Source organism: Procambarus clarkii, chromosome 69, assembly GCF_040958095.1.
Source record: "Procambarus clarkii isolate CNS0578487 chromosome 69, FALCON_Pclarkii_2.0, whole genome shotgun sequence".
NCBI lineage: Eukaryota > Metazoa > Arthropoda > Malacostraca > Decapoda > Cambaridae > Procambarus > Procambarus clarkii.
The window spans coordinates 25,124,819-25,140,155 of record NC_091218.1 but is presented as its reverse complement, the minus strand read 5'-3'; the positions used below and the strand labels follow the sequence as shown (position 1 = coordinate 25,140,155).

The 15,337-nt window shown below is 42.7% G+C and overlaps 1 protein-coding gene across 1 annotated transcript in view; it reads right to left on the bottom strand.

Annotated features, from left to right (window-relative positions):
- The window catches only part of Edem2 (ER degradation enhancer, mannosidase alpha-like 2), a 37,083-nt gene that overhangs the window by 2,380 nt on the left and 19,366 nt on the right, over positions 1 to 15,337 (bottom strand). The window contains exons 10-17 of the mRNA XM_045765205.2: positions 14,259 to 14,446; positions 9,655 to 9,814; positions 9,167 to 9,457; positions 7,960 to 8,157; positions 4,074 to 4,193; positions 1,964 to 2,186; positions 830 to 957; positions 578 to 676 (exon numbers count right to left, since the gene is read on the bottom strand). Of these exons, the coding sequence (XP_045621161.2) occupies positions 578 to 676; positions 830 to 957; positions 1,964 to 2,186; positions 4,074 to 4,193; positions 7,960 to 8,157; positions 9,167 to 9,457; positions 9,655 to 9,814; positions 14,259 to 14,446 (1,407 nt within the window). The remainder of the gene's footprint in view (positions 1 to 577; positions 677 to 829; positions 958 to 1,963; positions 2,187 to 4,073; positions 4,194 to 7,959; positions 8,158 to 9,166; positions 9,458 to 9,654; positions 9,815 to 14,258; positions 14,447 to 15,337) is intronic.

The window sequence follows — 15,337 nt, the reverse complement described above, 5'->3', positions numbered from 1 at the left end:
AATGAAAAGATTCCAGTTCAAATTACTCTGGATAATCAGACTCCACTGTAACTCCTTTGAAAAGTAGGAAATCATTAGTAGTAGACTGAAGAAAACACTAACTGTCCCTAAAACATTTGTTCAGGATCTACTTATTTGAAGACTGCAATACAGTGACTCATATATGTTTAATATGATGCCTGCTTGATGGGGTTCTGGGAGTTCTTCTACTCCCCAAGCTCGGCCCGAGGCCAGGCTTGACTTGTGAGAGTTTGGTCCACTAGGCTGTTGCTTGGAGCGGCCCGCAGGCCCACATACTCACCACAGCCCGGTTGGTCTGGCACGTTTTTTAGAAAACAGTCTAGTTTTCTCTTGAAGATGTCCACAGTTGTTCCTTCAATATTTTTTATAGTTGCTGGGATGCAAATAGGTTATACATGGATGATTTAGTATGAATTGAGATATAGCCATAAGTTACCTTATCTTGTGGTGATTCCGGGGATTAAGGTCCCCGCAGCTTGGTCTTTGACCAGGACTCCTCAGGTGTACAGTACTGCACTTGCAAAGATAACTGCCAAAATAGGACTTTCAAACTTACCTGATGGTTTGAATGTTCCTCTTGTTCATGGAGCTTAGAATGAACTGTCTGTTGTCCCTCTACAACTGTTACCAGGTCATCAGCCAAACTTTCACTTCCCTGTATAAACAAAGTTTATATTTGTATTGTATATATAATGTGAATACAATCAAGAAGCCTATATGCATGATAAAATAAGGGTTATGCTTAACAAATTTAAAATATGTATAACTTTCATTAATCCAAAGACTGACTCAATTATTTTCTCTTCACCTGTTGTCTGTTGTTAATGATGGATATGACATGAGGTAATCCTCCATTTTCCAAGCCTGTTGCTAGTGTTTCCTCTTCTATTCCTTTTACTTCTACTTGCATCTCTTCCACTGAACCCTTTCCAACATCTGGAATATTTAATAGGTTAACTGCATTATCACACAAAATGGCTATTTGTCAACTTTTTTATAAAGTATTGTAATCATTATTGAACTAATTATAACTTAATTAGAAACTACTTTTGAAGAATACCTTCTTTGTAATTTCTCAAACTTTCTGATGCTGGTGGGTGGCTTATCAGTTCTCCCTTTCATAATAGCTACTGCACTAACTTGTGCCACTCGACAACAAAATGTAAAGAATAAAATATGTAATACTTTTTTAATACCATTTCCCTACCTTAAACAAATTCATATTAACTACATTGTCTATTAAACATAGTGTATTTAAAAAAAAAAAAGGCGATTCTCTCCGACCTAGCCGGAGATTCGCCGAATCCGGGTACGTTGAATCAAAGTTGTACTGTATTTGTATTTTGACTACGCAGTTACAAAAGGTACTATCACTTCACGAGGATGGGTTGAGAAAAACACACGGTCAGTACATGTGCCCTCACAACACATTTGGATGCCTAAAAGAACTCAAAACAACATAATCCCTTTTGTATAATTTATAAATAGTACAGTACAAGCTTAGTAAAACATTTCTTTCATAAAATATACATGTATTATTTTTTATTAATATTTAAAATTAAGGGAGCATGTTTTACAAAAATTTTGAAAATATTCTATCTGATGTAAATTATTTTATGGGCCCATGAAACTTCACCCAATTATTTCCACCTTCCCTGGATTCTGGAACTTTCCTGCCAAGTCCAAAATTTGGAAGAATGATCAGATGAGTATATTTCATTTTTTTTTTAGAGGGATGTTATATACATGTCTGGGTTTTGAATGGTGCACTGCACGAGTACAACTCTTGACATTAAAATCTCTTTCGAATATAAAGGTTATCATATAACTTTTTTTTAAATATTAAAAATCTTATGATGCTATCTATATACAATATATGAGCCAACTTTGTAACAAAATAGGTATTTTCCTAGAGACAATACTACAGTACTAGATTCTTTACCTTTGTCAGCATAGTCAGATAGCACAACCTCAAGCGCAGAGTCTTCACGAAGAGCACTAAGCAGGACCTCGGCATCACCGGAGAAGAGGAATACCAATGGGATGTTCACATCATCTGTCCCATCACCAGACATGGCAAACATTGGTGAGCTTTTAGCAGATGTTCCTGGGGTATTATCCAGCACAATACCACCAATAGCACCCAGTGCTTCCAGCCTGCGAGCCTAGTAAATAAAATTGTAGATTATCACAATAAAAAATCTAGCATTGAATGTAATGAAATGCCAAATTCTGGGTGAGCCCCAGAGGCCCCCTGAAGCTATTACACTGATTTGGTGCCATACTACTAGGTGCCATCAGTTGCGGAGATCTTATTGGCACCCGGGGACCATGAGCCAAAACCTGGCTTCCCTCAGAGAGGTGCAGGGAGCGGTGGCCCTATGAAAACCTTATATTTACAGTTAGTCATGTCTGTCACCACCAGGAAGAGCACTCAAAGTCAGCAAAACAAAACAAACCACTGCATAGTTAGAAACGAAACCGCAGTCTCATAACTGCCAAAAGAACTCTCCCAACAACATACACAAACTATCGGAAATTAATGAAACTAGTGTGCTAGCACGCACCACCTCCAGCCTCTCGTTTGGGGAAGGAGGGAGGCAGGCTGGGCCAACTGGCTGCATGCCCCACTTCTCCATAAACAGGTGAGGACATGAGTGATACCAGGACAGAATTTTGTCTTTGATATAGAATAGATCTTTTCAAGAATAACTGGATCTTTTCAATCCTACCTTACAAAGCGATTTTTCCAGAATACCTGAATCCACTTCCACTTTCCATAACATGGCATTTATCTACATTGAATTCCATTTGCCAATTAATACTCCAAGCACTTATTTTATTTAGATCAACTAGAAGGGTATTACAATCATCTGCATCTCCTATCTTCCACAGTATATTAGCATCATCCGGAAACGTGTTCATATTCAAGTCCGCAAACATGTCCGAGTCAGCCCATCCTCCTTTTTTGGTAGTACTTAGTGATGATGAAGATCATAGTACATATACTGACATTCAATCCAATTAGAAAGTAGAAATCAGACATATTGAATTTGGACAGACCGGAAAAGATTTTCTATTTATGTTACAAAGACAAATTAAACTAACCTAATCTTCCTAGGCCTAATACATGCTATTTGAGGCCTAATAGAGTATATATGTGTGCTATACTAAGCCTAGGAATATTTAAGTTTGTTTTGAGCTTCAATGTTTTTGTAATTTATAAAGTGAACAGTAGAAGATTCTACTGTCTAATTGTTTATTACGTCAATCTTTGTACTATGGTGCACACAGATGCAAAAAGTACTATGTAAACTGGAGGATGGGTTGGTCGAGTCGTGCATAGTTTGTGCGGTGCTGGGTAGGGTTACCCATCACTAATTCACCCTCCTATGGGGTTATTGGCACCTGCTCTCCTTTACCCCCGGTGAGTTCCCCTTTGTGTTTCGTTCTCTATGGTGAGATAGCAACTGGGAGCAACCACAGAGCCCACAAAGAAAATGATTGTTCAATGTAATGAAACAGCGGCTCCCTGGACCCAGCCTTCCTCTCACAGGTGCCTCTGCTTTTCCTTTGGTCAGCTCATAGTTGAGTAGCTACACTGGCTGAACCAGGAGCTTCTGCTGCTGCCACCTGCTATTTGAGGCTGGCACCACCATCAAGTAGCAGGTGTATTTGCTAACAGAATGACTTAATGTAACTACTGGCAGGCTCATTTTCTGAGTTGTTTAAAATTTGCTTGCTGTCATCTGTGTTGCATCATGCTACCTTTCTGGTGACATATTTCTTGGTTAGGGTAATCTAGAATCCCTTGCTCCTTGTGTGTCTGTGAGGGGCCAGATTTTGGGCTCTGGTCCAGGGTACACTTTTAATGACTCACAAGAGCCTGGTGTGACTTGAATTGAGCAAAGATTACCAGGTGGTAAACAACAAGGAGCCACTGAGAACTCATTAGAAAAAAGAGTTTACTTACATTTAACACTGATTTGATTAATTATCCAACAATAAAGTAATATGCACAAAAATTTAGAGTTTCATCTATAATAACTAACCTTCTCAATAAACATGCAGTCTCCTCGTTCTATGATGACAATTTTCCCTTGTATTTCACCTTCATTGGTCAATTGTTCACAAGCTCTGAGTGGAGCAGCTTTGACCACAGGTCCGTTTACCTTTAGGGGACAATTCAGTATTAATACCAAATTCATTAACATATCCAAAAGTCTAAAAAGACTTTTAACACTTTAGCATTCAGATAATATGTTTGTGTCATCAATAATTTGAAAAAAACAAACAGTATTGAATGTAATGAAAAGCCATTTTCTAGGTCAGACCCGGAGGGTCCCCTGAGCTATACTGAGCTGATGTGTATACATTAGACCGTGGCAACAGTCAATCGATGGAGTTCTAGCCTACCGGGGACCATGAACCAGAACCTGGCCCTCTCAGAGAGGCACGAGGAGCAATGGCCTATAGACACACCAGTGAGTTGGAAGAAGTCTATATCAGCCGTCTACCAGGTCAGGCACCCAGAGAAATAGGAATCCCAAAACATACTACAGCTGGTGAAAAATTGCTAACCGAAAGCCGAACAAGCAAGCAAAACTCCCCAATCAGAAAACAAGCAAACAAGCATGATGTCATTACAGCCACCGCACCGCTGTCTGCGCAACTCCTCCCTACCCGGGAGGGGGGTCCCAGGCCTCCTGCGCTGGCTACCCAACCCCAGTTCAGAGGCTGAATATCAAAAAATGCTTAAAAGTTTTTAGCTCTTTAGCTTTTTTAGCTTTTTTAGTTTTTTAAGCACAAAATTTAGGTAGCTCCCCAGAGCTACCTTACCAATGATAAAGGAAAAGAGGGACTTACTTGGGAGGAGGCCGCCTCTCGCTCCTCAACTTGAAGTCAAGACAACTGGCTCCATCCTGCGACCCAAAGCGACACACACCCGAGAAGGGCCAGGAACATTAACAAGGTACCGTGCGGCCAGGAACATTAACAAGGTACCGTGCGGCCAGGAACATTAACAAGGTACCGTGCGGCCAGGACCCTGTTCGAACTCCAAAACCCCAGTACCCGAATATCAGCCCAAGACATATTATCAAAAACAGCAGCCAAAGCCGCAAACTTACGAACGTTGTGGGCACAGGGATAGCCCACAGGCTGACTGGACCGAATAATCCTGCAGACGATCTGGGAGACCCCACACCCTGGAACAGAGAAGAAGGGTAACCGGGTCCACCCAAAGCACGTCCTCTGCCACTGAGGCCGTGACACGCAAGTAACAGCAAAGAGCCGCAACCGGACACAAAACATGATGCACCCCCCAGCCGAACCAAGCAAACATCAACAACCCAAGGACCCCTCCAGAAAGCAGCAGTCTAATTCTTCGTAAGAAAGGAAGGAGACGGCTGCAAATGAACAAACCGACCACCAGAACTGAAAGAGCAGAAACCACTCCGCCGATCCAGCATGGTAGAGAGACAACCAGTGATAGTCACCCCGAGACAAGGGGACAGCAACCAACAATCTCACACGATGCGAGAGGGAACTCAAGGGTCGCATCCATTGGACCATGGAGCCCCTATAGGGTTTCCCAAGGCCGTTAACCTTGGTGTCACACTAAGGGAAGCCCAGACAGGGTACTGCGAACCGGCGCCTAAAACTTCTGAGCAAACTTCTAAATGTGAACCCCGAGGATGTGTCCACTCACAGGGGGCAAAGCAGGGGGGTACCATCAAGAACACAGATATGTGTAGAGAAAGAACCCCAAGTATAGAGAGGGGGCAACCAACCAAAGGCAGACCCCCCCCCCCCCACCAAGCAGGGGAAACAAAAACAAAAGAAAACCCCCGCAAGAGGACAATGTACCCAGGCGGAATAGAGCCGGCCGCTACAATAGGTGAAAACTAAATGTGCTGTACCTACTTACTACCCAGAGGCAAACAAGGGCAACAAAAACTCCAGCCGACTCCAAGGGCGGCCAAGTACCGAGCGGTAAAAGACGCAGCGGAGGTAGGTCCCAAGGTGACTTGTGGAAGGTGGCTCCAAGCCCCAAGGAAACCCTAGGGGCATGCAGTCCGAGTACCGAAGAATATTACTCCTGGCTCACTCACACACCACCTGTAGAGACAGACCAAGCCAGAAGGCACAGGAGCTGGAATACAAAACTGGAGCCAGAGGCACCCGACCAGACAGTATCACATCAGTCAAGAACTGCCGGTTGGGTTGCCAGCGTAAGGGTCTGGGGCTCCCCTTTCCCCCTCCCAGGGAGGTGGGAAAGGGGACTAGCACTACAACGCTATGCGTGCTAGTGGCTTTACATGATTGTAATTTCAACTTAAACTCTATGTTCTCTCTTAACCCCCATTGTACCTTCTTGTATATATATACATAAATAAATAAATAATTAAATAAATAGTTATACTGTATATCAGCCTGGATAGCTCCGGGGAGCCGACGGGGCTCCTCCCCAGAAAATATATATGACTGTAGGGCAGTTCAGAGTACTACGGGCAAGGCATCAGATTGGACACCACAGGTCATCAGACGCGGTCAGAAAAGGAGGCAGTGAATCTTCCCGGGGTCAAAGAGCAGTATCCTGAAGGTAATGTGTATGATCTTTGATATATTCCATGTAGGATGTCTTAACCTTTTGCCAGTTTTTGGGTAGGGACTTAGAGTTTGGGTGAATATCATAATTGTGTTCTAAATAACTCTTGTTAAAACTTTCAATTATTGAGCCTCCCAATCCTCTGTGCTCAGATTGTTAACAACTGAGTGGACAGCGCTTCAGATTTGTAGTTCTGAGGTTCTGGGTTTGATCCCAGGTGGAGGCAGAAACAAATGGGGCAGAGTTTCTTTCATCCTGATGCCCCTGTTATCTAGCAGTAAATAGGTACTGTACCTGGGAGTTAGACAGCTACTACGGGCTGCTTCTTGGTGATGTGTAACAAAAAGGAGGTCTGGTCGAGGACTGGGCCGTGGGGACGCTAAGCCGCGAAATCATCTCAAGATAACCTCAAGATATAATATAGTGTACGTGTTCATTATACATAGGATTGGCACGTAAAAGCATATAAAATGTATTTGGGTCTGTGCGCAGAAAATGAACAAAAATATATTCACAGCAACTTGTGCATCCTGCCCCGAGCCCCCTACCGACCCCTGGGGCGTATGCCACAGGCAACCAGGGAATGATGACGTCACACACGAACTTACGGACCCCATAGCAGCTAAAATACTTACAATTTCGACCTTCTGTTACTACACCCTTACTCAGGGAAGGGTTTTTGACACTTTAAAAACAGAAAAGAATTTTTTCCAGACATTTTATTTCCTGCGCACTGGGGGGGCGTCATGTTTGGAGGCCGCGCAGTTAAGGGGTTAAAGACCATGATAGGGATAAGTCAAGTGGAAAGTGATTAGACTTGAGATTGACTTGGTACTGGCTTGGGTGCTGCCTGCTGCCATCTGATGATGGTCATAGCAGATGGCAAGTTGAAGAACCATATAAGTTGGGCTTGGAAATGCTTTAAGTATTTTTGAGTGTGATTTCTGTCACCACTCAGTGATGGGTTGAGGTATTCTTCAGTGTTTCCATAGCACTAGCTTGATCGGAAAGGTATGCATTTTAATGAAATCCCTGGTGCAATGATGCAGAATCTAACCCTGCCTTACCCTATCAAGAAACTCTCTCATAATTCAGTGAGCTTGCCAAGATTCCAATCTTGGTGGAATAACCTAAGAAAAGCAGACATCAAAAATTAATCTCTGTGTTATCCTTTTTGCAGTAAGGGACTATTTTTTTCTTCTGCTAAACCTTGTAAAACATATGGAAAAAGCCACTGTAACTTTTTACCAAAATTTAGACAAAAACGACCCCATTACACATCAGCATAATTAACATATGTACTAGCAAAATTATGTGGCTTTATTTACCTGAACGTCTCCTTTTAAATCAAGCCCAAATTGTGCAGGGCCTGCCTGGATAATGGTGCTTGTAGAATGGCCATTTACTACATGCAGAAATGACACCACACGAGGAGGGTTGTCAGGTTGTTCCTGCTGTAGTTTGCTTAATTCTATCATCTCTTGCATGAACAGCAGTCCTTCTTCAGCATCATCTGGAGACTTAGCCTGAGAAAAATTAAACCTTGATAAAATTCAGAATATTTTGGTTTAGAAAAATCACTGCCATCCAGTAAGATGCATTTTTACTATATATAAAAAAAAATTCATGCTATTCTCAAGTGAAGATTATAAAAATGGAAACTGGTGTTTCCATTTTTTTTAGAAAACTGTAATCTTTTTCCAAAAGATTACTGGAACTAAACATCACAACATTGGAAGACAGAAGAGTTAGGAGAGACATGATCAATACCTATAAAATTCTCAGAGGAATTGACACGGGGTTGATAAAGGTACACTGTTTACCACTGGTGGTATGCAAACAAGGAAGCACAGGTGGAAACTTGGCACCCAAATGAGCCACAGGTACGTTAGAAAAAACTTTTTCAGTGTCAGAGTAGTTGACAATGGAATACGTTAGGCAGTGAAGTGGTGGAGGCTGACTCCATACACAGTTTCAAATGTAGATATGATAGAGCCCAGTAGGCTCAGGAATCTGTGGATGTACCATAAAGACTAAGTAGATTTGTTACACAGGATCTTTCTGTTCAAATACTATATTGTCTGTCTGTTATTATGTCATTACTCTCTTGGTGTTCAACCCATTTGGCTCTATTTTTTCTAATGTGTGCAATGTGTTCTTCTAGTGTAATTACCTAAGCGTAGTTACAGGATGAGAGCTACGCTCGTGGTGTCTCGTCTTCCAAGCACTCTTCTTCGTATAACGCTTTGAAACTACTGATGGTTTTGGCCTCCTCCACCTTCTCACCTAACTTGTTCCAACCGTCTACTACTCTGCAAAAGCGAATTTTCTGATATTTCTTCGGCTTTGTTTAGTTTAAATCTATGACCTCTTGTTCTTGAAGTTCCAGGTCTCAGGAATTCTTCCCTATCAATTGATTCCCATTACTATTCTGTACTTAGTGATCATACCACCTCTTTTTCTTCAATCTTCTAGTTTTGATGTGTGCGCGCATGCGCTCGCATAATAATTTATTTATTTATCTTATGAACTTACATTAGAAGACGTATGTAATAACTGGACACGACCATCTGGAAGAGCCATAATTGTAATGCCCATATCTCTCAGTAGACCCATATGTCGGCTATTTCCTGCTTGGAACTCAGACGCTCGTAACTTTCTCCGTAATGTTTTGCGTGAGGGGCAAACATTATTAACAAAGTTTTTGAGGGGCCGTCTTATGGTTTCAGCAAATTCGTGGCGACCAGGGAAGAGAAAGTGAGCATTTGGACAAGAGCGGGCATACTCCACATCACTGTCTTGAGCACTATCTTGGTTATCAGGACCCTGGTAAAACACAATGGATATACAGGTTCTTTTCTTATATTATAATTTATTTGAACTTAATCTTACTGAATCTCTAAAAGTGAAAAACAGAATTAATACATTATTTCATTTTCAGAACAGGGTTATAATTAATTTATATACTGATTTGCTCATAAGAATGTAACTTTTCAATGTTCCTAAGACAATTGAATACTTACAGGCACAACTGTCAGGTTAGAAAGACGAGCAAGAGAGAGAGGTAGAAGATGAGCTTCTGTTGTAAAAATAAATTGGTCCAAATCAATTATTAGGTCACTTGGTTTAGCAAAGAGCAAATAGAGGTACTTGAAGGTCTCAGACAGCACAAATGAATCCATTCTGTAAGAAAATTTTTAATTGTTTAAATACAAAGGTTTTAAAAGCACATACATAAATTAATAGAATAAATTATATAGTACTGATTTTAAAAAAGTACTAAAGGCAATCTGATTTTGTTAGTTGATTGAGCTGTCAATTTTGGGAGACTGATCAAATGGTAAGATGGAAAGAGTACCCAATAGGTTTGTCTGGTTTGAGGATAATATAAAATTATCCATCCCTTTGTTCCAATAATTCAAGAACCAGCATTAAAGTTTCACTAATGCCAACCCCTTCCCTGATCTCTCAGGTATATATATACAACCCCTTTATATTGACTATCCCCCACCTCACAAAAGAAAAAAAAGCGTTGAATGTAATGAAATGCCATTTTCTGGGTGAGATCCGGAGACTCCCCGGAGCTTATCCTGGCTGATATGGAACTATTGGACATTGGCATCGGTCAGTGTGAATGAAGTTCTTAGGCTTACCGAGGACCACAAGCCAGAATCTGGCCCCCTCAGAGAGGCAAGAAGAGCAATGCCCTATAGAATTGCACGTGATTTGGAGCATTCTATGTCTGCCATCGACCGGCTCAGGCACCCAGAGAAGTAAGCATCCAAAAAAAATCACCTATTCTGGTTGAAACTACTACTAAAAGTCAAAGAAGTGGACAGAACTTCCCAAAGAAAAACAAGCATGACATCACCATCATCACCACGTGGTGGAAACCATGCGCTCTAAACCCGAAAGCATGACAACTGGCAACACCCATTGACCCTGCAGACGACCCGGGAGATCTGAACCCAGGAACAGATGAAGGGAACCCGGGTCAACCCAAAGTGCCTACGGCCACAGAGGCCGTGGTATGCAGATAATGGCCGAGACACACAATCGGACACAAGAAGATGCACCCCCGACTAAACCAACTAAGCATAAACAACCCAGGGACCCCTCCAGAAAACAGCCGTCTCAACCTCACCAGAAAAGAAAGAGACGGCTGCAAACAAACAAACCTATCACCAGAACCCAAAGGAGCAGAAACCATTGAGAAACAATCCTGAACCGAACGGGCCACTACAAACCAAGGGGAAGAGAGATAAGAGAGCACCTTGTCCAAAGACCAGGATGTCTCAAGCGGCGCATGAGCACGACGGAAGTGAAACAACGCCCGAGACAGCTTGCGAAACGGCGCAGAAGGAACATCAAAACCGAAAGCAAGCCATAGCGGCTCCGCCAGCGCTACAGGATACAAGGCAACAGTATGTGGCATAAGATGAGGGTCCTGATATAGCAATGAGAGAAAGGACAACACCACCTTAACCCTTAAACTGCGCATGGCGTATATATACGCCCTGAGTAACATGTCCCATGGTGCGCATGGCGTATATATACGCCATAGGGTGCCAGGCCTGATTCAAATGGCCCGCGGCTACACGGGGTTCACAGCAGCTTCCTCAGGGCTCTTGTAAACAGATGCCATTTTAAAAAAAAATCGTGGGCAATATTCTCAGGTGTGAGAGGCACAGTACTGTTGGAGCAACCAAGGCCGGCGCACGCAGCATGAGCGAACAGCATTGATTTTCAGCTTGTGACCACAGCATCGCTGAAAAATGTCAAAATAAATATATAATTGTTATTATTTAGCGATGACAATATTACAGATGACCAATGACTGTGATATAAATAACCAGGGTTGTGATAATAGCAGGATTGTTGTAATAATTAGCGCTGTGGGAGGAGTGATGCTGAGAGACGGAGGGAGACAGCATCGTTTACTGACTGTGTGGCCACCTGTTATTGTTTGCATTCACCATACCAGGTCAGTGGTTCTCTATGGTGAACACAAATGTAGATACTTATATATAATGTGTGTATTAGTGTAATAACAGCAAAAGGATTATGCTGGGAGGAGCCATATGGGTGACGGAGGTGACGTCGTCTGCACGATTTGTCTAGCTGTTTAGAGGGTGGCCACTATGCTCTTTGGGCGCACTACAAGCTTAGGTGTACAGTTATGGTGCATAAAACATGTAGATATTTATATATAATATGTGTATATAGGGTAATAACACTGCAAAAGGTATTGTTGGGGGAGAAAGTTTAGTGCGTGTGACCTTGAAAGAGTGAGGGAGCCGCCAGCCGCCATCTGTGTATAGCGACGACTCTTAGTGCCTGAACTAACTATATCAGCTTGGCTGTACAGTTGTGGTGAACAAAATATACACATACTTATATATAACGTCTGTATATAGTGTAATAACTCCACAACTGGTATTGTTGGGGGAGAAAGTTTAGTGCGTGTGTTGAGGGAGTGGCAGCGAGTGGCTGGCTGGTGTGTGGCGGTAACTCCTCATTGCTTTTCGACTCTCAATACCAACTTAGTGGTTCGTTATGGTGACCAAAACATGCCAATACTTATATATAACCTGTGTATAGAGTGTAATAGCAGCTAAACTATTTGTTTATTGTTTTATAAACATAATAATTGAATCACTAATATGCACATCATACTTTTGAGTATAGCGATTATTAACCACTTTTATTATATAAATATATTACAATACACACTATTGAATAATATTACTGCAAAAAAACTAAGAAAAAATCAATCGGAGACATTGAAACAATTAGGTAATAATATCTTTGTGGCAACTCCCATCTGTCAACGCGGGTGACGCTGACCGGGTCTGACGACCGCTCTGTCAACGCCCACTTTTTGCCAGACTTCCTCGGTCAATTGCGCCCAAAATATGTCACCTACGATTTTTTTTTTATTTTTCCGTGCTCAGGGGACACAAATTAACATGTTTAGAAGACGAAAAAAAATGTTTGAATTTTTTTTTTCTTGCGCACAGGGGTGTAAATGTCCCAAGGACCCCTGAGCAGTGTAAGGGTTAACCACCGCAATGCGCACCTGGTTTTGGCAAAAATTTCAAAGTGCAATTGTTAAAGACATAATTTGGAGTGCTATGCAGCCGGCACGGTGAGGTCTGGGACCCCCCTCCCCCTCTCGGGGAAGGCTGCGCAGACAAGCAGCGCGGCAGTAGTGTATTACGTTTGCTTGTTTCCTTGGGATTGTAGGGAGTTATACTTCTCTGTTCGGTTTTTGTTGTTAGTTTTTTACCATGTGGGGTTTTGTTTCATTATGTCTATCTTTCTGGCTGCCTAACGCCAGTCGATGGCAGATAAGGAAAAACCCCAACCACAGGGGGGATTTTCCAGGACCATTGCTCCCTGAAACCTCTCTGAAGGGGCCAGGTTCTGGCTCATGGTCCCTGGTAGGTCTGAACTCCATAGCTAATGTCCCGGTCCAATATAACATACATTAGCCCGATAAGCTTCAGGGAGCCGTAGGGGGCTCCCCTCAGAAAAAAAAAGTCCCATCGGGAGAGCAACCACACTGGACTCAGGGTCAAAGATGTCATTGACCCAACAGCTAGCATGGTAGAGCAGAAGGAATGAACAATTGAACAATGCCACGTGGTACGGACAACAAGCAACCCTCAAGCTTGCATGAAGCGAGAATATCTTCAGGGGGAATATCCATTGGACCACCAAACCAGCAGGGGATTTCCAAGGCCCAAAAGGTAAACCCAAGCAGGACACACAAGCAATGATATCACTATGCCAGACCTAAAAGTAAGCTGACACAGTCTAGGTCACGCAGCTGTGAAGGCCGACCTCAGTACACTGTGAAAAGTGCACCAACTGCCAATGCGTTCCAACAGTCAAAGTTGCTTCTGACTCGAGTAGACATAAATGTTCCAAGATGGCTGACTCACCCTGGGTGAGGGCCACTACAAGTGAGGAGGACCTCTAAGGAAGTAACTCTTGAACACTCCAGGGAAGATAACCCTGGCATTGCAAGGACAGCACTAGGAAGCAAACATGGAAGATAGCTCTGCACATGCAGCTACAAGCACACTCAAAACTTGGCTCATGCTACACTGCAGTGTACATGAACACTAACAAGAACAAACATCACCACTTAGCTGAAAGGGCAAAACACTGGATCCAGCACAGAAGAGAGGTGACCTGCTACCACTACATCATACATCAGCACTAGAGCTAAAGGTGGAGAGACCAGTTGATGTTGGGCAACCTTCCCCTTCCCAAACTAGTGGGGAAGGCGGGGTGAATAAACTCACGCTAGTTCCCAGAGAATTAGATTGTCTACATAGTCGAGTTCTTTTGGTGGTTTCGAGAGTTTGGTCTCAATTTGAAACCAGTGTGGTTTGTTTTTACTCGCTGACTTTCTGGTTGCCTTCCCTGGTGAGGTTGCAAAAATAAATGTCATTGCTCCCTGTGCCTCTAGTGGAGGTTCTGGAGCTGGTCCCCAGTAGGCCAATAGAACTCCACAGCTAATGTGACCTAGTAGATAGTACAATATCAGTATATAATAGCTTCAGGGAGTTACAAAGGCATCCCCACAGAACAGATCCACTTAAATAGCCAAACATACCTGTCTTCATGTACTCCTGTCCGAACATCTTTTACTGCAGCATAGCCACAGGGTACCCAAGCATGTTTTTGTAGTGAACGAAGTACTTGTTCCCCAACTCTCAAATAGTATGGGTCGTCTGTGGCCAGATATAGAAGGTATGTGGATTCTAGGAATTCCGGTCTTAATGGGTGTTGGCCCCAGTGAACCTGGCAAAGGTGAAGGAAAATGCTGTAAATATTTAATGCATGACATTCATCAATAAATTTATCTCTTGATAAAATAAAAAAAAAAACTGTTGGATGTAATGAAACACCAATTTCTGGTTGAGCCCCGATGGGTCCCTGAAGCTACACTGCAGATCTAGTGCCAAACTATTAGGTGCCATCAGTCAGGGAGTTCTTTTAGGCCTACCGGTGACCATGAGCCAAAACCTGGCCGTCTCTAATGAGGCAGAGAGAGAGAGAGCAGTAGCACTATGCTAAAATTGTCAGTGAATTTTAATCATGACCGCTACCACCGGGGAAGGATCCACAATGTCATTGAAACAAAACAGACCACAGCTGATTAGAAAAAAATATTAAGACATCAAAATAGTAAAGAACTCTCCCAAAATGTAAACAAACAAATGAAAACTCATTAAACTAGCTCTAGGTTCTTTGTCCCATTGACCCCCCCCCCCCCAGTGGTTTGGTGGGAGGCAGACAGGGTCAGCCGGCTGCTCAGTAAAAAAAATGAAATGAAAAAGCCACCCCCCAACTCCCAAAGGAAGGGAGCATGGCAGAGAACCACTGGGGCTCACCCAGAAATTGGCATTTCATTACCCTTTTAGTTTCAATTTACTAAACAAAAACCCCAGTGCCAAAGGAGAGCTTAAAACTCGCCCACACACAAGAACACGAGGTGAAAAAGAGATAAGAAAACAAAGCGTCACAAGAACAAGCACGAACCGAAGGGGACACAGTAAAATAAGTGAAGAAAGAAAGAAAAGAACGCGGTCCAAACACTAAGCAGACTCAGGTGATGCATGAAATGCCCAGAGGCTCCAGAGGTGAAAAAGTGCCCAAGAAAGCTTTTAAAACAGGGCCGAGGAATTACCG